The 22021-nt window shown below is 38.3% G+C and overlaps 1 protein-coding gene across 12 annotated transcripts in view; it reads right to left on the bottom strand.

Annotated features, from left to right (window-relative positions):
* Window positions 1-22021, bottom strand: part of Rbpms (RNA binding protein, mRNA processing factor) — a 174874-nt gene that overhangs the window by 42955 nt on the left and 109898 nt on the right. For all 12 annotated transcript variants that reach the window (XM_004867657.4, XM_021246664.2, XM_087216958.1 and 9 more), the window contains one exon: window positions 20635-20785. In XM_004867657.4, coding sequence (XP_004867714.1) covers window positions 20635-20785 — 151 coding nt within the window. The remainder of the gene's footprint in view (window positions 1-20634; window positions 20786-22021) is intronic.

The raw sequence follows: 22021 nt of genomic DNA, 5'->3' as shown, positions 1-22021 counted from the left end.
AGTTTACAAATCTCTTAGAATACAAAGGGGTACGAATGGAGACCTGCAGGACTGGTGGTTGGGAAACCCCAGAAAAGGCTCCTCAGGGTAGCTGTGCAACCAAGGCCTGGGAGTACAGATAGCACAAATATTCCCAGGCTGCTGCATCTGAATTCCTCTGACCTGCTGTAAACAGAGAGAGAACAGCCTGCCTCAAGTTTACTCTAACTCTTCTGAAGGTTCTCTCAGGAAAGTTAGTTTTTTTCAGGGTGATTTCTTCCCAAACTAGACTATTTCTAGATGAGAATCAGACCCAAAGGGGCAAATGGTATTGCAAATAAAGAGAGGGAGAAAGTTGCTTAAAGTACATGGCAGCAGAACAAGCTGGCGTGCCCTTTTTAGGATCAGCTCCAGAGTGTTATCTGCATCGCTACGCTGGCACTTTACTTTCTTTTTTCTTTTTCTCTTTTTTCTTTTTTTGTATTAAATTCTTTTATTGGTACATTGTAGGTATACAACACAATTACATTTCTCATTGGGAATTGTACCTTTATATAATGCATCTTGGTTCTTATTTTTTCCCCATTCCTAGCCCTCCCTTCACCCCCTCCACCCTTCCCTATTTACAAAGACTTTATTTCCATTTTTTCCATTTCTCAGCATTTTTTCCTTTCCCTTCTTTCCTTTCCCCTGTGCCTCCCACTACCCCTCCCCCTTTGGACCTTTTATTCCTATTTTGCATTATTGATTATTCATTCTAATCATTGGTACATTTTAGGTATACAATATAATGACATTCATCATTGGAAATTTGCACCTTTACATAGTCTCTCTTGGTTCTCATTTTTCAACCTTGCCCAGCCCTCCCTTCAACCCCTCCAGTCCTCCCTATTTACAAAGATTTTGTTCCTATTTTTCCATTTTCTCATATGAATCCCATTCCCTTCTATCCTTTCCCCTAGCCCTCCCACTTCCTTCCCCTTTGCCCCTTTTCTTCCTATTTCACATTACCTATTATACATTTCATCCTTATTTACACTTTCAGTTTCTCACACCAGAGAAACTATTCGGTATTTACACATGTGTGTCCTATTTATTTCATTTAAGAGTATCGCCTCAATGTGCATCCACTTAGCTATAAATGTCTCTAATTTCTCATTTTTTATGGCTGAGTAGTACTCCATTTTATAAAAAAACCACATATTCTTTATCCAGTCTCCAGTTGATGGGCATTTGGGCTGTTTCCAAGTTTTAGCTATTACAAACTGTGCTGCTATGAACATGGGTGCACATATATCACTGTGGTATGATTCTTTCAGTTCTTTGGGGAAGATCCCCAGCAGTGGAATAGCGGGGTCAAATGGGATTTCCAGTCCTAGTTCTTTGAGGTATCTCCATACTGATTTCCACAGTATTTGCACCAGTCTACACTCCCACCAGCAGTGGAGCAGGGTTCCTCTTTCCCCACAGCCCCGCCAGCATTTGTTATTGGTTTTCTTTTTTCTTTTGGTTTTTTTGAGACAGGGTCTCATTATGTAATTCAGGTTGCCCTTGAACTCACTATGTAGCCAAGGCTGGCCTTGAGCTTGCAGTGATCCTCCTGCCTCAGCCTTCCAGGTACTGGGGATCACAGGTGTGTGCCCCCATGCTTGGCTGACCATGGCACTTTTACAATGCATTTTTAATCATCGTTTTCATTTTTTCAGATGAGAAAATACCTGAAGCAAAGTCATATCTCCTCGGAAACATTTTGCTGAGTTCAGAGAATATAATTTCCCTTCTTACAGATTGAGCAGTTTTGAATCAGAGACAACTATTAACGGTCATAGTGATTTTCATACATTCCCTCTTCCTTTCCCAAATCTATCATACCATCAACTAACGTCTAGCTGGACGAAAAATAAATTTTTATTTCCTAAACTTGCAAACATGTTCTTTCTCTGGCCTGGAATGTAATTCCTCTGAATCAAGGGGTAGTCACATAAACTCAAAATTAATTTTTCCAAAGGCTATGTGGGCTGCTAGAGACAAACACAAGACTTCCCAGCTTTCAGTCATTAAAATAAAACTGAGATTAAAACACTGATTTCAGTGGACTGTATGGACTTTTAAGAACTTACCCTGTATCTACTTATGCCTTCCTTAAATGCAGATGGTGTCAATGCTATTGCTTTTATTGTCCTCCTCTTCTCATCAGAACAAAGACATTAATATCTCTATCTTTTTTTTAAGAGGCAAGTGATCTCCTGTCCCTCCTACTATAAATTTGACTAAGTTTAAGAAGTCACTTTTTCTGAAATACCTCATTCTTTCTGGGGAACCACCCTCCAGAAATCTAGATTCTCACGTGCTATCAGATGAAAAAAGTGAAATTAGATTTGTCTGTGAGGCCAAAGAAATACAACCAGGCCAGTGAGCAGAAGTTTCAGGGTATACAGACATTGTTCATTTAGGAGAAGAGGGGCTATAATTAACATTAAAAGCCTACGGAATGTCTAATTATACTCAAGGCCTAATCTCCAACCCAGTAGGATGGAGAACCCTTGGCTGGAGAGTCAGATAGCAGCTAAGGAATGGGCACTCTAAGAAAAAGCCTAGCAGCAAAGACAAATTATGTTGGACTCTGTAGACTGCCAGGGTTGAGTGCTGTGGGGTGCTGCTTTTGAGGAGGTCAGTGGCTATGGACAAGGAGCAGAGGAGTGACCATCCAGGGAGCAAAAGAGCTCTTCTCCTGTCACTACAGAGGTCTCCGACTATTATAAAGGGCTTTTTATCAAAAGGACATCCATTATCACAGCTAATATTAATTTATGCTTTAAATACAGCACATATTTTTTTTTTTTTTTTGGTACTAGGGATTCAACTTGGGACCTTGTGCTTGTGAGGAAGGAGCCAGAACCACTGAGCTAAATACCTGGCACCGACACATATTTAAAATAAATTAATCCAATTCACATAACTGCCAAGGAACTCTTTCACACATTGTCTAGGTATTCAGGGGAGAATTTAAAGGAAGAGTGGTCAGAGGCTGGGCAGCCTCAGAATAACAGGGCAGAGTTTGAAGGTCCACTGGAGGAGACGCAGTATGACCAGTAGCTGGGGGAGGAAGGTCTATGTGGTTGGGCCCTGACACCTTCAACCTGCCTGGCCTTACATCTGTGTCCCACGAAGTGCCATTTGCAATACTAGGACTCACCTACCCATGACCCCTTCAAGAAGTTTACATTCATCAAATCCTAAAAAATATGATTATCAGGCCGGGGATTTAGCTCAGTGGTTTCGCCGCCCACTGCGTAAGCACAAGGACCGGAGTTTGATCCCTGGTACCAAATATATATATAAATATATATATATGATTATCGATAAACTAACATAATTCCTTCTGAAAACCAGAAAAGGGGGGGCCTTGTGGTTCTTTCCATCGTTTTAAGGCACTTAAGTTTCTCAAGTATACTCTCACACTTTTATCTGATAGTTTGTATTATAGCTTCAGAATTTTAGACAACTTCAGAGGAAGCCAGTGACCTTTGAAAAGGCATCATTTACATCTGTTTGCCATATCAAATAGCACTTAAAATATATAACTAGGGAGACATGGGAAAGAAAAACAGATATCTACAAGTAATCTCCTACAAGATTACTGTAGATTCTTTTTATAGGGGAAAAGGGTCAAGTGGAAAAATGATTGTATGATTTTTTAAAAATGTGAAAAGAATCCCAAGGTTTCCTGTTTGCATATCTCTTTTCGCATTTGTTGACACCACAGTTTAGATCTTTGAGTACTATTTGGCAGAAATCAAGTTAAATTGCTATTTTAAGAAAAGAGCAAGTTGATAAACATTTGCTATATAATAAAATGGTTTTGGAATAACTTTTAATAACAAGACTTACCAAAAACATCTAGATTACATTTCTTCATATATATATATATATATATATATATGCATACTGTTTAAGAAAAAGGTGCTAGAGGGCCTGGGATTTAGCTCAGTGGTTCCGCCGCCTACCTCGCAAGCGCAAGGTCCTGATTTCAGTACCCAGTACCAAAAAAAAAAGTTATGCGAGTATGGTCCCCTCAAAGTATCTTTCTGTGTGGTACTTACTGTTCTTGTGATGATGTGAGATGATACAATGCCTATGTGATGAGATGAAACAAAGAGAATAATGTAGAGCACTGTGACATTACCTAAGAGCTATACTCCAAGATAGCTATACCAAGTAACTACTGAGCAGGTAGTGTACACAGCATGGATACACTGAACAAAGGGCACTACTCTGAACAAAGGGATGGTTCACATTTCAGATGACAGCACAAGATTTCATTACCCACAACACTGCACAATTTATAATTTATGAATTATTTCTGGAACATTCCACTTAATGTTTTCACACCATAAGTGATTATAAGTAACTGAAACTACAGGTAATACCCAATGACTATTATACACCCATAAACCCCATACCCAATCAATACATATCTGTATAAATACAAAGTGCCCCACAAAGATCCACATATCAAGGAGTTGATCTCCAATATAACAATGTTAGAAGTGAAGCCAGAGAGCTGACTGGATCATAAGAGTGCTAATCTCATCAATAGATTAATCCACTGATGAATTCATAGCTGATGGGCTGTTGAGAGGTGGGCCTGGTGGGAAGTCAGTCGTGGGGGTATACTTTGAAGAGTGTATCTCTTCCCAGGCCCTTTCCCTTCTGATTCTCCTCTTGGTCTCTCTGCTTCTTGGCTGATGTGAGGTAAGCAGCTTTCCTCTGCCATACCCTTTTCCCATGTTTCTGCCTTAGACCAGTAAACTATGGACGGAAATATCTGAAACTATGAGCTAAAATAAAACTTTCTTGAAGTTGTGCATATTGGGTGTTTCGTCACATTGATGAAAAGCTGACTAATACAACATCCATCACCCCCCCCGCCCAATTTCAGGCTATATCATGTACAGGTGCAAATTCCATATGATGAGTATTATCATTATGTACATATGAAATGTACCAATAAATGTTCTGCTTTAAAAAAGTAACAATAACAGAAAAACATAAATTGGGAAATAAAATCTTAATGGTTTTTTTTTTCTTTAATGGTGTTTTGAAATGAACAAACTATGTGGATGATTAAATCAAGTAATTAATATATATACCTCATATACTTATCCTTTTTGTAATAAGAGTACTAAAAATTTATTCTTACCAATTTCCAAGCGTACACTGCTATTAAGTACAACTGAGCTTTCAAACTTATTTTTCCTGTCTAAAATTTTGACTTGACTAACATGTTCCCAATACCTTTCCTCTGTATTATCAATGGAGGGGAGTGTCTTGTATGGTAAAAACATTTAACCTCTACTGTTGTAGCAAAATTTTAAGTATAAGGAATTAAAATCAGGGTTCTGAGGGAATAGCTGTATTCCTATGTTTATTATACCATTACTTACAGGAGTTGAGACATGGATGCAACCTAAATGTGTCTGAAAGATGACTGAACAAAATGTGGCTTATATACAAAATGGAATATTATTCAAACTGAAGAAACCCCTGCCATTTGCATGACAAGGGAAATAAATTAAACACAGAACAATTACGACCACAATTATATAAGGAATCTAAAATAATTTATATGATAACCCAACTGAAGAAGAATGATAAGGAAATAAACATCCCGATATCAAGTATCTACTGAATTTCCATCTTTGGGCCTGGAATTATACTTGTTCATAAACTTAATCTACTTTTCTGAGCTAACCAATGAAAACGCCAGTGAACCCAAACAGATACCATACTGTTTTGGTTTTAGAAAGCTACCAAATGTTCGATGGTGTTAAGAAACAAGCAAAGGGCTTGCACAACGGGAAAATGTTAAATAAACCCATCCTATCACAAATGTCTTCCTGTCTCTACATTTCATTCCAGAGACCAAAGTCAGGTGTTAAAAGAAGTCCTAAGGAGAAGAAACGTTCCAGGAATATTCCATCAATGGCACACTGCTACAAAGCTAACATTTCAAACTAATCTAAATATTTAACTTTCTGTCCCTGAGCTTATTTTAAAAGCGTCTAGTCAATATCATTGCTCAGTCTGTTTTATGTTGATTTTACATGCAAAGACATTTTTCTTACAAGATAAATTTTACTTCTCTTTGATGAAATTTTCACTTCTCTTTGATGAATATTGTGGTGTTACATGTCTTTCCTTTCCACTTTTACTTTAGTTTAATTGAGGGAAATTACTAGACAACTAGAACTATTTATCATTACTCTTCTGCTGACAACTTTAAAGTTAAGAAGAAAATAGCACATCATATATAACCACTAGTAATTCCAGTGTCCTGCTGCAGTTCCTAGTTAAACAATCTTAATCAAAATAACAACAGCAGTCTATTTCCTTTGTAAAAGTCCAACCCTCAGTAAAATTATGGACGTGACCTTTTCAGTGGAAAAAGGAGTTGCTTTAGATGAAGGGCAAAAGAAATGCATTCCACCCAAACAACGACAGATCATCCTGTGCACCTGAGGAAGCAAAGGCACTAGTCCTGGGCCGCAGGCAGGAGACACCATTCCTGCCCTGTAACATGGAAATACCAAAAATTTCCTTCCATTCCAAAACAATGCCACTCTCCTCTTCTGCCCTTAGGACCAGAAAGAATAATGACTGCTATACATTGTGTAACCTTATGTAAAGCCATGTAAATCGACGAGGAAAGAGGGAAAGAGAAAGAAAAAAGTTAAAAGCACTCTCCTACAACGATCACCAATGGAGACAACCAGGCACCAATCTCATGCTGAAAACTCACAGTGCAGAGAAAGAACTTAACCTGCTTTTTTTTAGAAAGAACTACATTTCAAGGAGAACACAAAACAAAGCAACAACAACAACAAAAGCACAGTTTTTCAACTCCTAGAGAAGTAATAAGGAAAAGATCAATAAATGAAATCATTAAAAATGAAGTTGATAGGGACCTTACAATCAAGGTATTACACACACCATACCTTTCTTTTTTGGCCCCGGGGAGCAAACTCACAACCTTACAGCATTCCAACTTTTACCCACAGATCTACCTTGTGATCACCCAACATGGAGTAACTCCAAAACCAGTCATTCATTATGGGATGGATGCACACACAGTGCCACCTGTGATGTATTCTCCTCTAAAATGGTGAACCTGAACTGACCCAACCATTTCAAGCCTCATGAAGCCTTCAAATTACAGTCAATAGAGGGGACACAGAAAGAAAGAAAGGACTTGCAAAAAAGGAAACAGACAAATGCAGGGGAGGACCATTTCCCAGAAGACTGAAACTTTTTTCAACAAGTCAAACATACAAAAAAGGAAGAGCAGGGGAAGGTAGATTGCTCTAAATTAAAAGAGATTGAGAGCAATATATTGCAATAATTAAGAGCAATTCAATTGTAAATCCAATATACTTGCCTGGCACAAATATTTCAATTGTACAAAAGTGAGGAAGAGGACTCGAAGTAATTTTAAACAAATTGTACCAAAATCCAATAAAAATATGAATGGTCGGCTTCTGCATTTAATATAATAATCTCTCTATATTTTGGCATGTTTGAAAACATGAGAGTGAGGGACAGAGTGAACCCTCCCCCCAGCAGAACTGAGTCACAACCCATGGAGATACCAAACATAACGGCTGTGAAAACAGGTTTCTTCTGTAAAACTGCCAAGAAGACATACTCCATGAGACAGCGTCCTAAACTAAAGGTGATGTAATTTATCCAGGGAAAGTTTTTACCAATGATTTCTGTTATGTAAACACATCCAACCTTCCTTTGCAGTCACAAGGTGCACTTTTTCATAAAGGTTTTCTTTTCAACTAAATTCAAGCTTCTGGTAAGGCACAAGACAGATGTAATACCACCTCAAAGAACCTTTAGCAGAAGGGGGTGTGTCAGGGGCAAAATCAGCATCCTAGTTACTTTCTGCACCCTTTTGTCCATCTGTCAAATGGACACATTTTGTCTTACATAGTTGGAGAGAGAGAGAGATACTACGTATGTGACTGTATTTGGCACATGGTAGTGGCAGAATTAAATGAGAATGTAAAAAAAAATACTTCTAGCCAAATGCAAGAACATCCAGGTCCTGAAATCTACTACAACTATGTGTGCATGGAAGAAAATCACATGAAATCACAATCCAACCTTACAGCCTCGTGAGACCATAAAAGTAGAGGCCCCAGCCAGGATTTAGCTCAATGGTTCCTCCGCCTGCTTTGCAAGAGCAAGGTCCCAAGAGTTCGATCTCTGTTACCCAAAAATCCCCAAAAAAACCAAAAGCAGAGGCCCCAGGTGACTTGTCCCTAAACTCTGACCTACAGAATCCATGACATAATAAAACCAAAACAATAACGAGCAAAACAAAAGAAATTCCACCTTACCTAAGGTTTGCTTATTCCATTCTAATGAGAATAAAAACCTGAACTGCTTTCCTCACCTACAAAGCAAAACTTTTTGCCTGGTAGGGAGAGTTCCAAGAATAAGCATGATCTCCCTCCCCAGTGTGGTCGCTTCCTTTTCCTTCTGTGCAGCTCTTTAACATTACCTGATCAGGAGCTCTGTTGTGATCTATTCATTGCCTTTACGTTCAGTTTTGATCTTCACATTTGCTCCTTCTTCCCTGAGAGGCTCTGGTGCATTCTCTGCTTGCTGAGATCTTTCTCATCTTCCAATGAAAGAGGCCATTTCCCATTCTTTCTCTAATTACCAGCTTTACCATCTGCACAGTATTGTCTAAAACTTCAATTTAGCACTTGCTCTGCCTTATACTGAAGGTCCTCATAGGCCTGTTTTGCTCCAGTGTAAACGTAAGAAAAATTGTGCCTTATTCAGCCTTTCAATCTCTTGCCTCCCCATAAATGTTTGCTAAACTCAAGTGAGAAAATTAGAACAAGAACTCACCATAACTTCTGTACAGAGCTGTTAATGTTTGACCAGCTTGATCTCTTTGACCTTCAGAAGGGTATTTTACTAAAAAACAGATGCTCTCCCCACCTTTGGCCACTTATGAAACTATTGTTGAAGTACAGATGTTGCTTCTTTCCCCTCATTTTTCAGTATAGCCAGAGACAGCAAATTTAGAATGTGGAGCAAAACTGGGGACTTGGGTCTGCACAGAGAACACGATACCTGAAGATGTTCCACTTCTTTACTCTCCAAGCAACCATCATGCTTGCTCATCTTGAGCCTTAATTACATACCATTTTATTGTTACAGATCAGCTGAATACTCAGTGGTATGAGAACTACAAGGGCTAAAGCTGAAAACAACAGCAGATATCAAGAGTGCGACTCTCAACATATAAATGCATTCATACAAGTGTCTGTATATTTATCTGCACAGCTAGTCACTCAACATGTTAAAATACTTCTCTCTCGGCAGGTAACATTTTTTCTGTACTGATTTTTAAAAAATATATGGACATTCTACTAAATAATAATAGCTATATTATGGTGGAAAGTCAATGAATAGGAATAAAATCAGTTACATTTTTAAAACTTTGTTAAAATGCCTTCAACCTTTTAGTTTTAAAAAATATTTTATGCTTAATTTCCAAGTTTCTTAAAATAAGCTTATATTATGTTTGGTACTAGAACTAGTGGTGTGGAGGAGGACAATTAAGCATTTTTTGAAGCCATGTGTCTGGATCCATTCTTTCCTAAAGGAGGCTCTCTAAGAGTGAGTGGATGATATGTTATCTGACTCCTTAATAAGCAGTTATATTTGGGCACCTCCATGAAGCAGAAAGCTTGCAGGATCCAAGGCCAAGGTAGGAGAAAGTACTGTTTCCCACTGGTTTGGCTCTATAGCTGCCAAACTTCATCACCTGCTCCAGATCTAACTACAGATTTCACTGAGTATTCTACCAAGAAGAAAATGGTAACTTTATATATTTAAGATTATAGGTTTTTAGATCTTGATTTCTGGATACCTATATACTTGTAAAAACCATCAAGTATTCCAAAGAATATTTATGGGGTGATAACAATTGATATTTTCCACATTAAAATGATTTAAGTTAAAATTCCTATTAATTCATCAAAAATGCAAGTCAATTGCATATTAAATAGGATATTTTGGTGGGAAACTACACATTGCAAAACAAGAAAAGCTTTAATTCCACATTGTGGCAAACCTTTATTATCTCGTTTAATAGATGACAACTGGATTCTCATGCCTGTTTCTAATTGTATCTATTTCAATATATTGTTTTCACTGTAGTTCATGAAAATAAAATATGGCTTCACTGAGTTATACAGAGAGTTGATTAAGCTGTGGATACCCTTTATGTGTTACTATGGTATTTCTCTTGGATATTATACCAAAACTGGCAAGGAGTAGTTCTTGAAGATTTGTTGTAATGTGGAATCTGAAACCTTATTAGTGAGTTTTTCATATTCTTTTACATTAAAAAATCCACTGTTACCAGGGATTTAGCTCAGTGGTTCCGGCACCTGCCTTGCAAGTGCAAGGTCCCGAGTTTGATCCCTGGTACCAAAAAAACAAAGGGGGAAAAAAAAAAATCCACTGTCCCAGGGCTGGGGTTGTAGCTTCGTGGCGCTGTGCCTGTTTGGCAAGTGCAAGGTCCTAAATTCAATCCCTGGTACCAGTGGGGAAAAAATCTACTGTCCCATTTTATATTTTAGATGACTCTTTTACTCATGTATAATTTTTAAAGTATTGCTTCATTGTACATTTTAAAGCATTGGTTCATCTTCAAATGTTGATTCATTTCATTATGCAACTTAAAAAGCAATCTATGACTATCAATCTGTTGGGAAGCTTTTGGTAGATAAGATCTTTTGCTTTCAACCTTGAATTCTATTATTGGCAACAAATATTGTCTGTTATTTTCCATAAAGGCACAGGATCATCTCAAATTTCTAAGAAAATACCTGGCAAATATCCATGTCTCAATAACCAGCTTGTCAGTTTCAAGTTAAAGTGGTGTAAAGAAAGTAGCAAGTTCACATCATGACTTAAACAACTACAGAAGGTGTTTATGTATGCTCCTCAGTGTCACACTGAATCATAAAATGACTTGGTTTTATTTGTTACTTATTTTTTTGGTACTGGGGATCGAACTCGGGACCTTGTGCTTGCGAAAAAGGCAGCAGAACCACTGAGCTAAATCCCCGGCCCATAAAATGACTTGCATTCAAGATTTCAGACAATGAAATTTTTACTTTTTCACCAAGGACATTCTTAGTTAAAGCTGGCTTCAAGCAGTGAAAAATACAATTATTATTGGTACATTTTGGTGCCACCATCTTGACGTAAACAAGGAAGTAGTTGCACCCACCCTAGCCACAAAGAAAGGTTGACTGTTCTCATGAAAAAAGTTCAGGGAAGTGATGGGAAACCTTTTAGAAACAGAGTACTAACTGCAACCCCAAACCCACTTACTTATTGCCAAGTTCCAACACTGCAATTAAAACCAGAAAATTGAGGTTTTAGTTTAGAAAAAACAACTCATACATTGAAAGAAAAACACAGTAACAGAACTTTCAATGATACAAATAGCCCAGGCCATAGTTTTGCCACCACTGGTTTAGGTGTTGGGAACACAGTCCAGCCTACTCAATTCTGAGGGAGAGTACAAGAAAAAGCAGCTGTTTGTGGATGCGAGCATGGGTAGAAAGGCAGAAAGGAAAGAGACAAGGTGACGGCATCAAACACTAACACAAAGAAATGCCTCCCATGTAGTGGGCAAGTGAAGAGAGCACATGGGCATTAAAAGAAGCTAATGGCACCTCTTTCTTCTGGATTGTTTTATTAAATTACTTCTTTATGCTTTCATTTCTTGAAAGAGAAATAATTTGCGTTGCCATAACAGGTAAGGAAAGTTATTTGTATTACAAAAAAATCCTATGATTTCCAGGGAGAGTTCTGAGTTCCTGAATGAAAGCATCTGTTTACAACAGATATATAATTTGATAAAAGACATTCAAGGCAAAATATGAATAGTCACTGGTAATCAAAGGTAGGCAATCTATTAAACTATAATGGAAATCAACCGGATTAGATTAGTTGACCTATGTTAAGCTATAGTAATTTTCCTCCCACATAAAACAAGACATGTCTATATTTGAAAACCATTCATATCAGATTACCACATCTTTTATTATTGTTAAATTACTAAAATTATACACATTAAGCACAATTAGAAGTGTATGCAGGTTTATAGATGGACAAGAGAGGTGCAGATAGGCTGCAAACACAGGTACCATATGTGTGGTAGCTTGGATCCTGATATGTTTTCCAAAGGCTCATGGATCATGGTGATGCTATATTCATCAGTGGATGAATCCACTGATGAGTTCATAGATGAATCTGCTATTGGGAGGTGGGGCCTGGCCAGAGGAGGCCAATCACTGGGGACATGACCTAGAGTGGTCCTCTTTCCCTCCCTCTCTCTCTCCTTTCTTCCTTCTCCAGCGTGGTGCTACTGGGAGGTGATGAAGCCTTTAAGGAGACGAGAGTCTTTAGGTCACTGGAGGTGAGGTTTTGAAGGGGACTGTGGGAGCCCTGCCCCTTTTCCCTTTCTTTTTGCTTCCTGGAAATAAAAAGGAGTGGTTTTGCTATGCCAAGCTCTCCCTCTGTGATGCGCAGCTTCAACACAGATCCGGAGAATGAGGCCAATCGACCATGCACTGAAACCTCCAAAACTGTGAGCTAAAATAAATCTTTTCTTTCTACTTTTTAAAATTTTGAGACTGGGTCTTGGTAAATCACTAAGTTGCTCAGCCCGGCTTCCAACTTAGGATCCTGTTGCCTTGGTCACCCAAGAGCTGGTATTACAGGCCTGCACCACATCTGGCTAAACCTCTTCTTTTTATAGGTTAATTATCTTCAGTATTTTGGTATAGTTTATGGAAAGCTGACTGAAAGTGGCTCAATAAATGTTGGATCCTTTTTAAAGGACAAACAGTATTTTGCTTTGCCCTTGTATTTGACAGTCTTGGATATATATGGTAATAAACACCAGGTTTCTGGTTTCTAAGAGTATTCTGCTGTTCTTGTTTCTTGTAGTTTTATGTTTTTATTTCTCAGAGTATCCAGGGCCTTGGCAACTGATGCAATTACACATATCAAGAGTGCCAAATAAGTGTCTTGGCTCTTGGGAGGAGTTCTTCTCTCTAATGTGACAATCAGGTCCACGGATATATATGGGTGGTGTTGGATGAGGGAAGGATGAGTCAGAATGGAGAATGCTCAACAGGTTGTTCAATCATTATAAAGTCTGAATACCCAAAATGGAAATCACTGGGATGTCCCTGTGAACAATGAATGTGGGAGCTGGCTTCAAATGGGGTCCAGAGCAAGGACAGCTACTCTAGAAGAACTCCCTCAAGCTGGGACCTAAGAGTCCCACTAGGCTCCCATCTCTTTCATATAAGCAGCCTGTAAAACTTTTGCTTTGGGAATACTCTTAGTATTCACAAGATAAGAAATTATGTAATTAGAGTAAGATATTATGAGTCAAAGACAATCTGTTACAGTCTATATTTTAAGCACATTGTGTTTAAGTGCATGGAAATCATATAGAAGGACATGTAACAGTGTTAACTGTAGTTATTTCTCAAGGATACAGAGATGTACACTTTTAACCTTTTAAATGTCATGTATGGTCTCCTTTTATAACAATAAAACAGATTTAGCACGACTATTTTGAAAAGCAGTGATAAAGTTTTAGATTTAAGTGTTCAGGAGGGGGTTTCAAGAAAAATAAAGGAGATTTGGCCTATATCCGAGATTGTGAGAGGCCTGGATTATACTCAGGTGATAGTCCTCTGGTACACTATTTTAAAAGAGACTGAAAGTTTTTTCTCCATGAATAACAGACCCAATATCTTTGTATTAGGTCTGGTGCTGGGTCAAAATATCCAACACTGCAAGTTAAAGCAGAGGTTCACTTTGGCTCACTGTTTCAGTGGGTTCAGTCCATGGTTGTAGGAAAGTTGTTCCTGCTATGGTGGCCAGGAATGGGAGAAAAGAGGGAGAAAGAGAGAAGGAAGAAAGGAGAGAGAGAGGGAGGGAAAGAGGACCACTCTAGGTCATGTCCCCAGTGATTGGCCTCCTCTGGCCAGGCCCCACCTCCCAATAGCAGATTCATCTATGAACTCATCAGTGGATTCATCCACTGATGAATATAGCATCACCATGATCCAGTCACCTTCCAAATGCATGAGACTTTTGTGACAGTCATTTTAGATCTAAATCATAACAGCCCTATTAGAGAATCCCTCACTTGTTTCCATGTTAATTTTATTTTCAAAAACAACGCAGAGCCAGGTCTCTTAATCCTAGGCTTTAAAAAGCAGCACATGAAGATTCTGTTATTCTGTTCAATCTCTGAAACTCCAAAGGAAAGTTTCCCTGCCTTTTGAGATTTACAAAGAGGAACCATATACAGGCATACTATCTACCTGACCATAAATCTGTGACTACTTATGCTCCTTCCATACTGTGTCCAGGACTGAGCCCACATCAGGTTTTAGGATGCCAAACTTTGTGAAACAGGGCTATGTTACTGCACTTTCTCACCCATGCCCATTTGCACCTTACATCTGAGTGATTCAAAATATCTTCTAGGGAAATTATTTGTATGTCCTCCAAATATAAAGCAAAGAAGTCAAATACCTTCAATTTTGCTGATGGTAACTTCATTTATTGACCTAAATTAATTAAAGTAGTCACTCTTATTTTCTGAAGTAACAATCCAAAAAGAATGAAGTACACCAAAACTAAATAATATAAAGAAGGCTGGACTTCTGGACTACACAAAATGTTTTTCCTCTAAGAAGCACTTAGAAGCAGGGCATGGTGGTGCATGCCTGTAATCCCAGCACTCAAGAGGCAGGAGGACTGCCACAAGTTCAAGGGCTGGGCTACACAGTGAGTTCAAGGCCATCCTGAACTACATAGAGAAACCCTGTCTCAAAAGCAACAACAACAAAAACCACCCTAAACCTAAAATAAACAAACAAACCCTAAAAAGGCCAAAACAAAAAACAGAAGCACTTAGCAAAATTTAACATCAGGAAAATCAATAAAATTACTCACATTATAAAATGAAGAAACCCAAGATGTTGCTTTCCAGATTAAGAATTCTTATCCTCACCCCCACAGAACACCTCCAGGCTGTCTTTCCCTTGCGTTTCTTCCTACTGTTCACCATGATTAGTTGTCCCTCAGGCCATGCAGTTGCCTTTCTAAACAATCCCACTTTAGGGTGCTCAGCACTGCATAATGATGGTACTCCTTGAAGATTCATAGCAGGCATGGAACAGTCAGAAGTCTGAGGCCTTTTGGGTGGTGCATAATGTGCACTGCTGCCCTGGAAAATGCAACTGACTCTGCTTCAGGGGCACAGGAAACCTCAGACACGACCCTGGATGACTCCTGTCCCATAGGGGTGAAGTTTCAGATTTCCTATTTGCTGGGTGTTGGCTCTGGAAGGGTACCTGCTAGGTACTTTAAAATCCTGAACTTTATTCACAGGATTTCTTCAGATAAGAGACAGAGAACTCAATTCAACAAAGCCCAAGTCAGTACTGGATTAATGAGAAATTTCAGGGGCACGGCAAGCAAACAAGGAAGTGGTCTGATTATTCACCAAAGGTTCTGTGCTCACCAGGTATTTAAGAGTACCGATTTAACAGGGCATGTTTTGGGTTGGAAGAGGGAAGGTATAAGGAGACAGAGAAAGAGAATATGTGAGCAGGAAGCAGAATTTAACTTTTAGTTCCTTGGTCTTTTGGAGATTGTCAAATGTTGTGCTCCAGAATAACCCAAAGAGCTTTTACAAATACAGAGCTAAGTCCTAGCCCAGAATCAGAAGCCCTGGAGTTGGAATACAGGAAACAGGGTTACTACAGAGCTCTGGGTGCCTTTCAGTATTTGTACTACAAAAATTGAACTGAAAGGTGGACATGGTGTGACATGCCTATAATCCCAGCACTTGAGGGACTGAAGCAGGAGGGTCACTGCAAATTTGAGGACACCCTGAACTATACAGCAAGAGCAAAACAGAAAGAAAGTAAGAAAGGAAGGAAGGAAGGAAGGGAGGGAGGGAGGGAGGGAGGGAAGGAGGGAAAGGAAAGAGAGAGAAAGAAAGAAAAAGAAATCAAGAGAAGAGAAGAGGAGGGAGAAAGATAAAGGAAGAGAGAGGGGAGGGGAGGGGAGGGGACAGGGAGGTATTTAAGTTGAAGGCTGTATGAAGACTTGGCTGCCTCTGCGTTTAAAGGGACTATGATAACTTATACTGCTAACAGTCTAGAGTCAAGAGCATTTATTCAATTAAATTCCATATATATTGTGATAAAATTACTAACTTAGACATCCTAAATAATGTGCACTTCGTTTTGTCCCAATAACACTATAAATTTTAAAACTTCCCTGGTGTACCTTCTTTGTTCATACCTGTGGTGAATAAGGCAATTATGACCAAATAAAAAAGCATAAAAATAAATACATGGCATCTCTTAAGAAACAAAGTTCTACATGTATTTCTAGATGCTAAATGCGAAATATACAAATGCAGAAAAACTACAGGTCTCCTAATTACCAGGGACAAAGGCATACTTGTTTTGAATGGTCACTGGCACTGCCTATGTGGGGTTTTTCTAACCTCCATGTACAGCAGGGTATCTAATCCTCATGACCCTATGGTAACTACAGCTGAGACTCTACAGAAGTGAGTCAACTGCACCAAAGTAACTGTTACTAAAATTTAAATGTGGGCTCCATCACTTGATATAGTAGCTTGCTAAGTTTGCTGTACCAAGAACTACCACCACAGACTTGGCTTACACAGAAATGATTTTCTCACAGTTCTAGAGAGGAATCCAAGATAAAGGCATCCATTGATTTGTTGCTCCTAAGACCGCTGCCCTAGCTTGCTGATGGCTGCAGTCTTTTATGTCCATAAAAGGGTATTTTTTCTGTGTATGTGTCACATTTACCTGGTGGCTCTTTTTAGTATGATGAGTACAATAGTCATATTTGATGTGGTCCCTACCCTAAAGGCTTCATTTTAATCATCTCTTTACCAAACTTCCAAATAGGGTTATTTAGAGTTACTGGAGATTGTAAATTCTGGGCAACATGATTTAGCCAACAATACTTACTGACTGTAATCACAAAAAAGGTACTAGATTTTCCCAGGTCTTAATTTCTTCAAAGGCAAAACACCACTACTGAGAACTGAATGAGATAATTCATGTGAAAGGCTTCGCACTGTGTCTTCTCAGCCATTAGCACCAGCATCATTATACATTAGGAGAACAGTAACCCGAAAAGATGGTGACATGCCGCTTTTTCATCTCCAAAGGAGAGTTTTTATAGTTCAGAATACCACCCTCTTGTACACTGTAATGTATAATTTCAGAGAATTTTACCTAATTTATAATTGTTTCATTTCTCCTTTGGGGGTAAGTTGCTGGGGATCAAACCCAGAAATCCTGCATGCTAAGCCCATTCTCTATCATTGAGTTATATGTAGTTCCAGCCCTCATACCTCTAACTTGCTTCCTTAGTTTTGTTCAAATTTGACTATATACAGTATAAGGGAGTAAGAGAAGTAGTTCAAATTAATGATCCTATTAACAAAATTTTAATTAGGAGGATATAATACTTTCCTGAGATTATTTATGAGTTTCATTCACGCTTTCTCTTAACTTGCAAGGACAACAGGATATAGTCACACAATGATGATATCTGCTTTAACTATTACAAAAGAAAGCCAGTCCAACAGTTTTGGGGGGACTGGGGGTTGGTTTTAAAATTGGGATTACGATTACACATTATATTCACTCAGCAGTCTCTCTATATATATTACACGTATTTAATTTGAATGCAATAAACCTGTTTTATTTAGTTCTCATCACAATCATTTTACAGTTGAGGGATCAAGGAGCACAGCAAGATTCTTTTTTTTTGTTCACAAAGCTGGTCTATAACTGCCAGAACCAGAACCCTCACTGACACTGTCCACTCTAAAACCAAGGCCACCAATTACTTTCCCAAGCTGTAAAACCTGGTTTCCTCATTTTTCATGGGTCATGTAAACAGAGCAGGTGCTCAGCACATAGGGCAGGCTGATCTGGGGGCGAATCTGAATCAAACTCAGGACCTTGTGCTTGCGAGGCAGGCACTGGAACCACTGAGCTAAATCCCCGGCCCCAGAACCTGTTTTATGTCCTTGATATTGGGCCACCTTAACCACTGCCAACACCTTGAAGGAAATGATCAAGTTCCTTTTTGCCCACGGTCTAGCATATGGGTTGCTCATTTCAGTTCAACAAGATACTTACTGAGAATGGGAAGTTCAAGTAAATGTTGTATAATCAAATCACAGAACACTTTTGCTCTAGTAAAGCATTTATAAAAATCTCTCCTGGTTTACAACAGGAAAGGTTTGAGGATTTTTCCAATCCCAAAATTCTGATTCCATCACAGTTCACACTTGGTGGATGGTTAAAGCACCACCTCAAGTATCAATTATTGTACACAAAATTTTTTTTAATTAAAAGATTAAAAAAAAATTTTTTTAAATTAAGTCTAGACCCATCACAACATTCTTAGTGTGCAGTATGATTCCAAAAAAGCACTGACTCTGTGTATGGGACAGGGAACTACAGACTTTACAGAAGGGATGGTTTAACTGGTGATGAGGTCAATCTGAGTCATAGTGGAATTGTTGTTGTCAGGGCCCATTGGTCATAAAAAGCTATATTAAAAGAAATCATGCTAAACTTTTGTTTTCTCGAGAATACACTAGGGGCTGTTCAAATTTTAAAAAGAAAACTTTGAATTCTGTTTTGCTATGACAGCTAGCTCAACAGGTTTTAGCTATGAAAATTATCTGGTCATTTCTGAGTTGTTCTGCTCAGAGAGAAGGAAAGAGAGCAGAGGCGCTAGCACAGTGCTGAGGTCCGTCTCCATGTTTCCCTGTAATGTCAGGGTTCCAGAGTGGCCACTTTGTTCCTCTCCGAAGCTTTTGAAAATCTTGTTATAAACTGGCTATCACCTCCATAGCTCACAATTTCACAGGGCTCTTTCAGCTGATTGAGGAAAAAAAACTCTGAAGTTCTAAAAGTAAAAGCATTCAAAGTAATAAAAGATTAAAGTGTAAGTAATGACCAGCATTACATTTCCTATCTAAATAAATCTTTTAAATCTGAGACTGAGGTAGGCAAATTTCACTTAAAAAAAGGAATATTCTAAAAATATTTTTGATGCCTTATCAAAAGAGAAGAAATTTCAAATAGAAACAGAGGCACACAAATGCATCTAAAATTCTATGAAGACCCAAATCCAAATCTCAGTTTATCCCACTCATCCACTACGGCAGTAAATATTTATTAAATATATACAATATACAAAAGCCCTGAGCTAATGTTTAAGATTAAGAATTCTGCAAGGAATGTCCCTTTATCCTCTTGTAATGCAATTGCACTATAAGATGAACTTTTGTTTAGATTTCCTTCCCAAATAAGTTTCACATTTCTCTTGGACAGAAAAGAACAAAATAATTTTTCTGTTATGGCTTTCTGGTCTCATGAAAAATTTTATTTAAGTACTCACTGGGAGAGAAACTCCTCTGTTAGTTTTCACGGACCAGCACTAGCCTTCTCATCAGTGACTGAACTACATAATAACTGTAACTTCCACCATTACCTGATTAAACCTACCTGCACATGACATGGAGTGAATAAGGAACCATGTGCCTTCCAACTGCAGTAACAAGAGCTGAAGCACATTGTCAGGGGAAGCAAAAAGATCATGATCGTGTGGTTTGGAAATCAAAAACAATGGAATAGAAACAATCCCAATAACTGCAAATAATTTGGGTTTCCCCGAGTGTCCTGCCATATTAAATCCACATGGCTCTGCAATGGAAGGAAAAATTAAAGCCTGTCTCATGCTTCACTTTTGCCACTGATTGAGCTTGAAAATGAAAATTAAGATAATCTTTTTAAAGTTATTCAAAGGCAAAAATTATATTATTGACATTTAACGGAATAAGCTCATTAATGTGGGGTAAAAGAATTGTATAGCAATTAACCAATGTCCTAACCCCAGATTTCTTAAATATTTTATTGGTATTAGGTTGACAGAACTGATTGTTCAAATATATAAATTCTTTCTGTGTTTACTAGCCTGCCTCAAGTTATTGTTAGTGTGTTCTTACAAAGAGAATTACTTACTTCCTAAGTTCAGCTTCTTTCACTTTTGATAACTGGTTTTTCCAAAGACACACAAGTGATGTCCTTCAACAAAGAGACTGAACAGGATGATGTGAACAAGCTCTTGTGTCCAAGAATGGGGGAATAAAAGGTGTACACAAACCTTAAGGCAAATGAGGGCATACTCACTGGCCAATGTCATACTAAGGAAATCCATAGCACATCAAAGGAAATTTTATGTTATGGTTCTGTTCAAAATGAACCATCTTTTGGGACAGCAAATCACTATCAAGACTGCTATTCTTCAAATTCAGACAGTAATAATAGGCAACCTCTTCACAGAAATGGAAAATGACAATCAGCCAGCTCTGTGTCCCATGGTACAAACTCACATGCACACATTTTCCCTCCTAAAATTAAAACTAGATCAACTTACATGGCTCTCTGGCAATGAACTGAGGTACAGTGTTGGGCAGAGGAGTACTGGGATTTGGAGTCCCTACTAGTTTGTTCTTGGCCATCTTCGTGTTTGCTTTAGCAAACTCTAGTCGTAGTGTTTGCGGAATTTCAGGATCGAAGCGGATGCCCTTTGGAAATAAAGAACAAATGGAAGATGTTTTCATTTCCTTAGAGTCAAACCGGAATGGTGACAAAATAAACACTCCAGTAAACCCTGGCCTATCAGGAAAAAAAGGTCAGCAAGTGTTCTCATTCTCACTATTTACTTAGAATATACAAAAACTCACAATACATTGTGTCCAGAAAGTCAGGCAGATTTAGCTTACTTCACTAAAAAACTGAGTTACATGGATTTTCACCAATCCCTTTTCTTCTTGGAGAAAAACTTTCAAGTTCTAAAACTGAAATGAGCTGATTCCTGCCACAATTAAAAACTTTGATGGCTACTAATAAAAATGACAAATATTATTATTGATAAACAGAAAGAAAACCTTGTAACACTGGAGTCTGACACCTGAAATCTGGAGAGGCCTGGTCTCCAGTGTTAACGGGATAATTTTTTAATGCTTTTAGTTTTGCTACCTATAAATGGAGAGAAAGAATCCCATTTCCTTCTAACACAAACCTTGACAAAGGCAATACAAATTACTTAGAAGACAGGAATTAGAAGTTTGCATAATTTTAAACAATTAATATCCTTTGATCATAGTTAGCTTATAAATCTATATAAAATCTGAGTGGCTTGTTGTTATAAAGTCCTGGTTTCATTACATTTGGCTTACTACCTACATAGAGAGACAAAGAATTATACAGGCCAAAGAAATGATAGTAATATTAATTACCCTTGCCCCTATTACTGTATAGGGGCACCTTCAAATATTATATTCTTTTTTTTTTTTTGGTACCGGGGATCGAACTCAGAACCTTGCGCTTGCAAGGGAGGCACGGTGCCACTGAGCTAAATCCCCAGCCCAAAATATTATATTCAATAAGATAAATCACAAAAACCACAAACAAGATTTAGGGCAAGCAATGTCTATTTTAGAACCCACCTATTCAAGAATTTCTTTATTACTAAGGGTAACTAAGAATCTAGTGAAAACTATGTTCAATGCCCTGAATTCCGTACCCCTGCAGGTATCAGAAATCCCAGCACAGTGCAGACATGCACCCAAAATAGACTCAAGTACCACCGTCCAAGTCTTCAAAATGAATATCCTAAGAACACAGGTTTTTGAGGTAGGGTTCTGTTTTACTTTTTTTTTTTTTGGTACCGGGGATCAAACTCAGGTCCTTACACTTGCAAGGTAGGCAGTGTAACGACTGAGCTAAATCCCCAGCCCCTCCAGGTAGTGGTCTGAATG

The sequence above is a fragment of the Heterocephalus glaber genome, unplaced genomic scaffold (assembly GCF_053883595.1).
Source record: "Heterocephalus glaber isolate CG9 unplaced genomic scaffold, H.glaber_assembly_v1.0 deba00001461, whole genome shotgun sequence".
Lineage (NCBI taxonomy): Eukaryota > Metazoa > Chordata > Mammalia > Rodentia > Bathyergidae > Heterocephalus > Heterocephalus glaber.
This window is presented reverse-complemented; position numbering and strand designations above follow the sequence as displayed.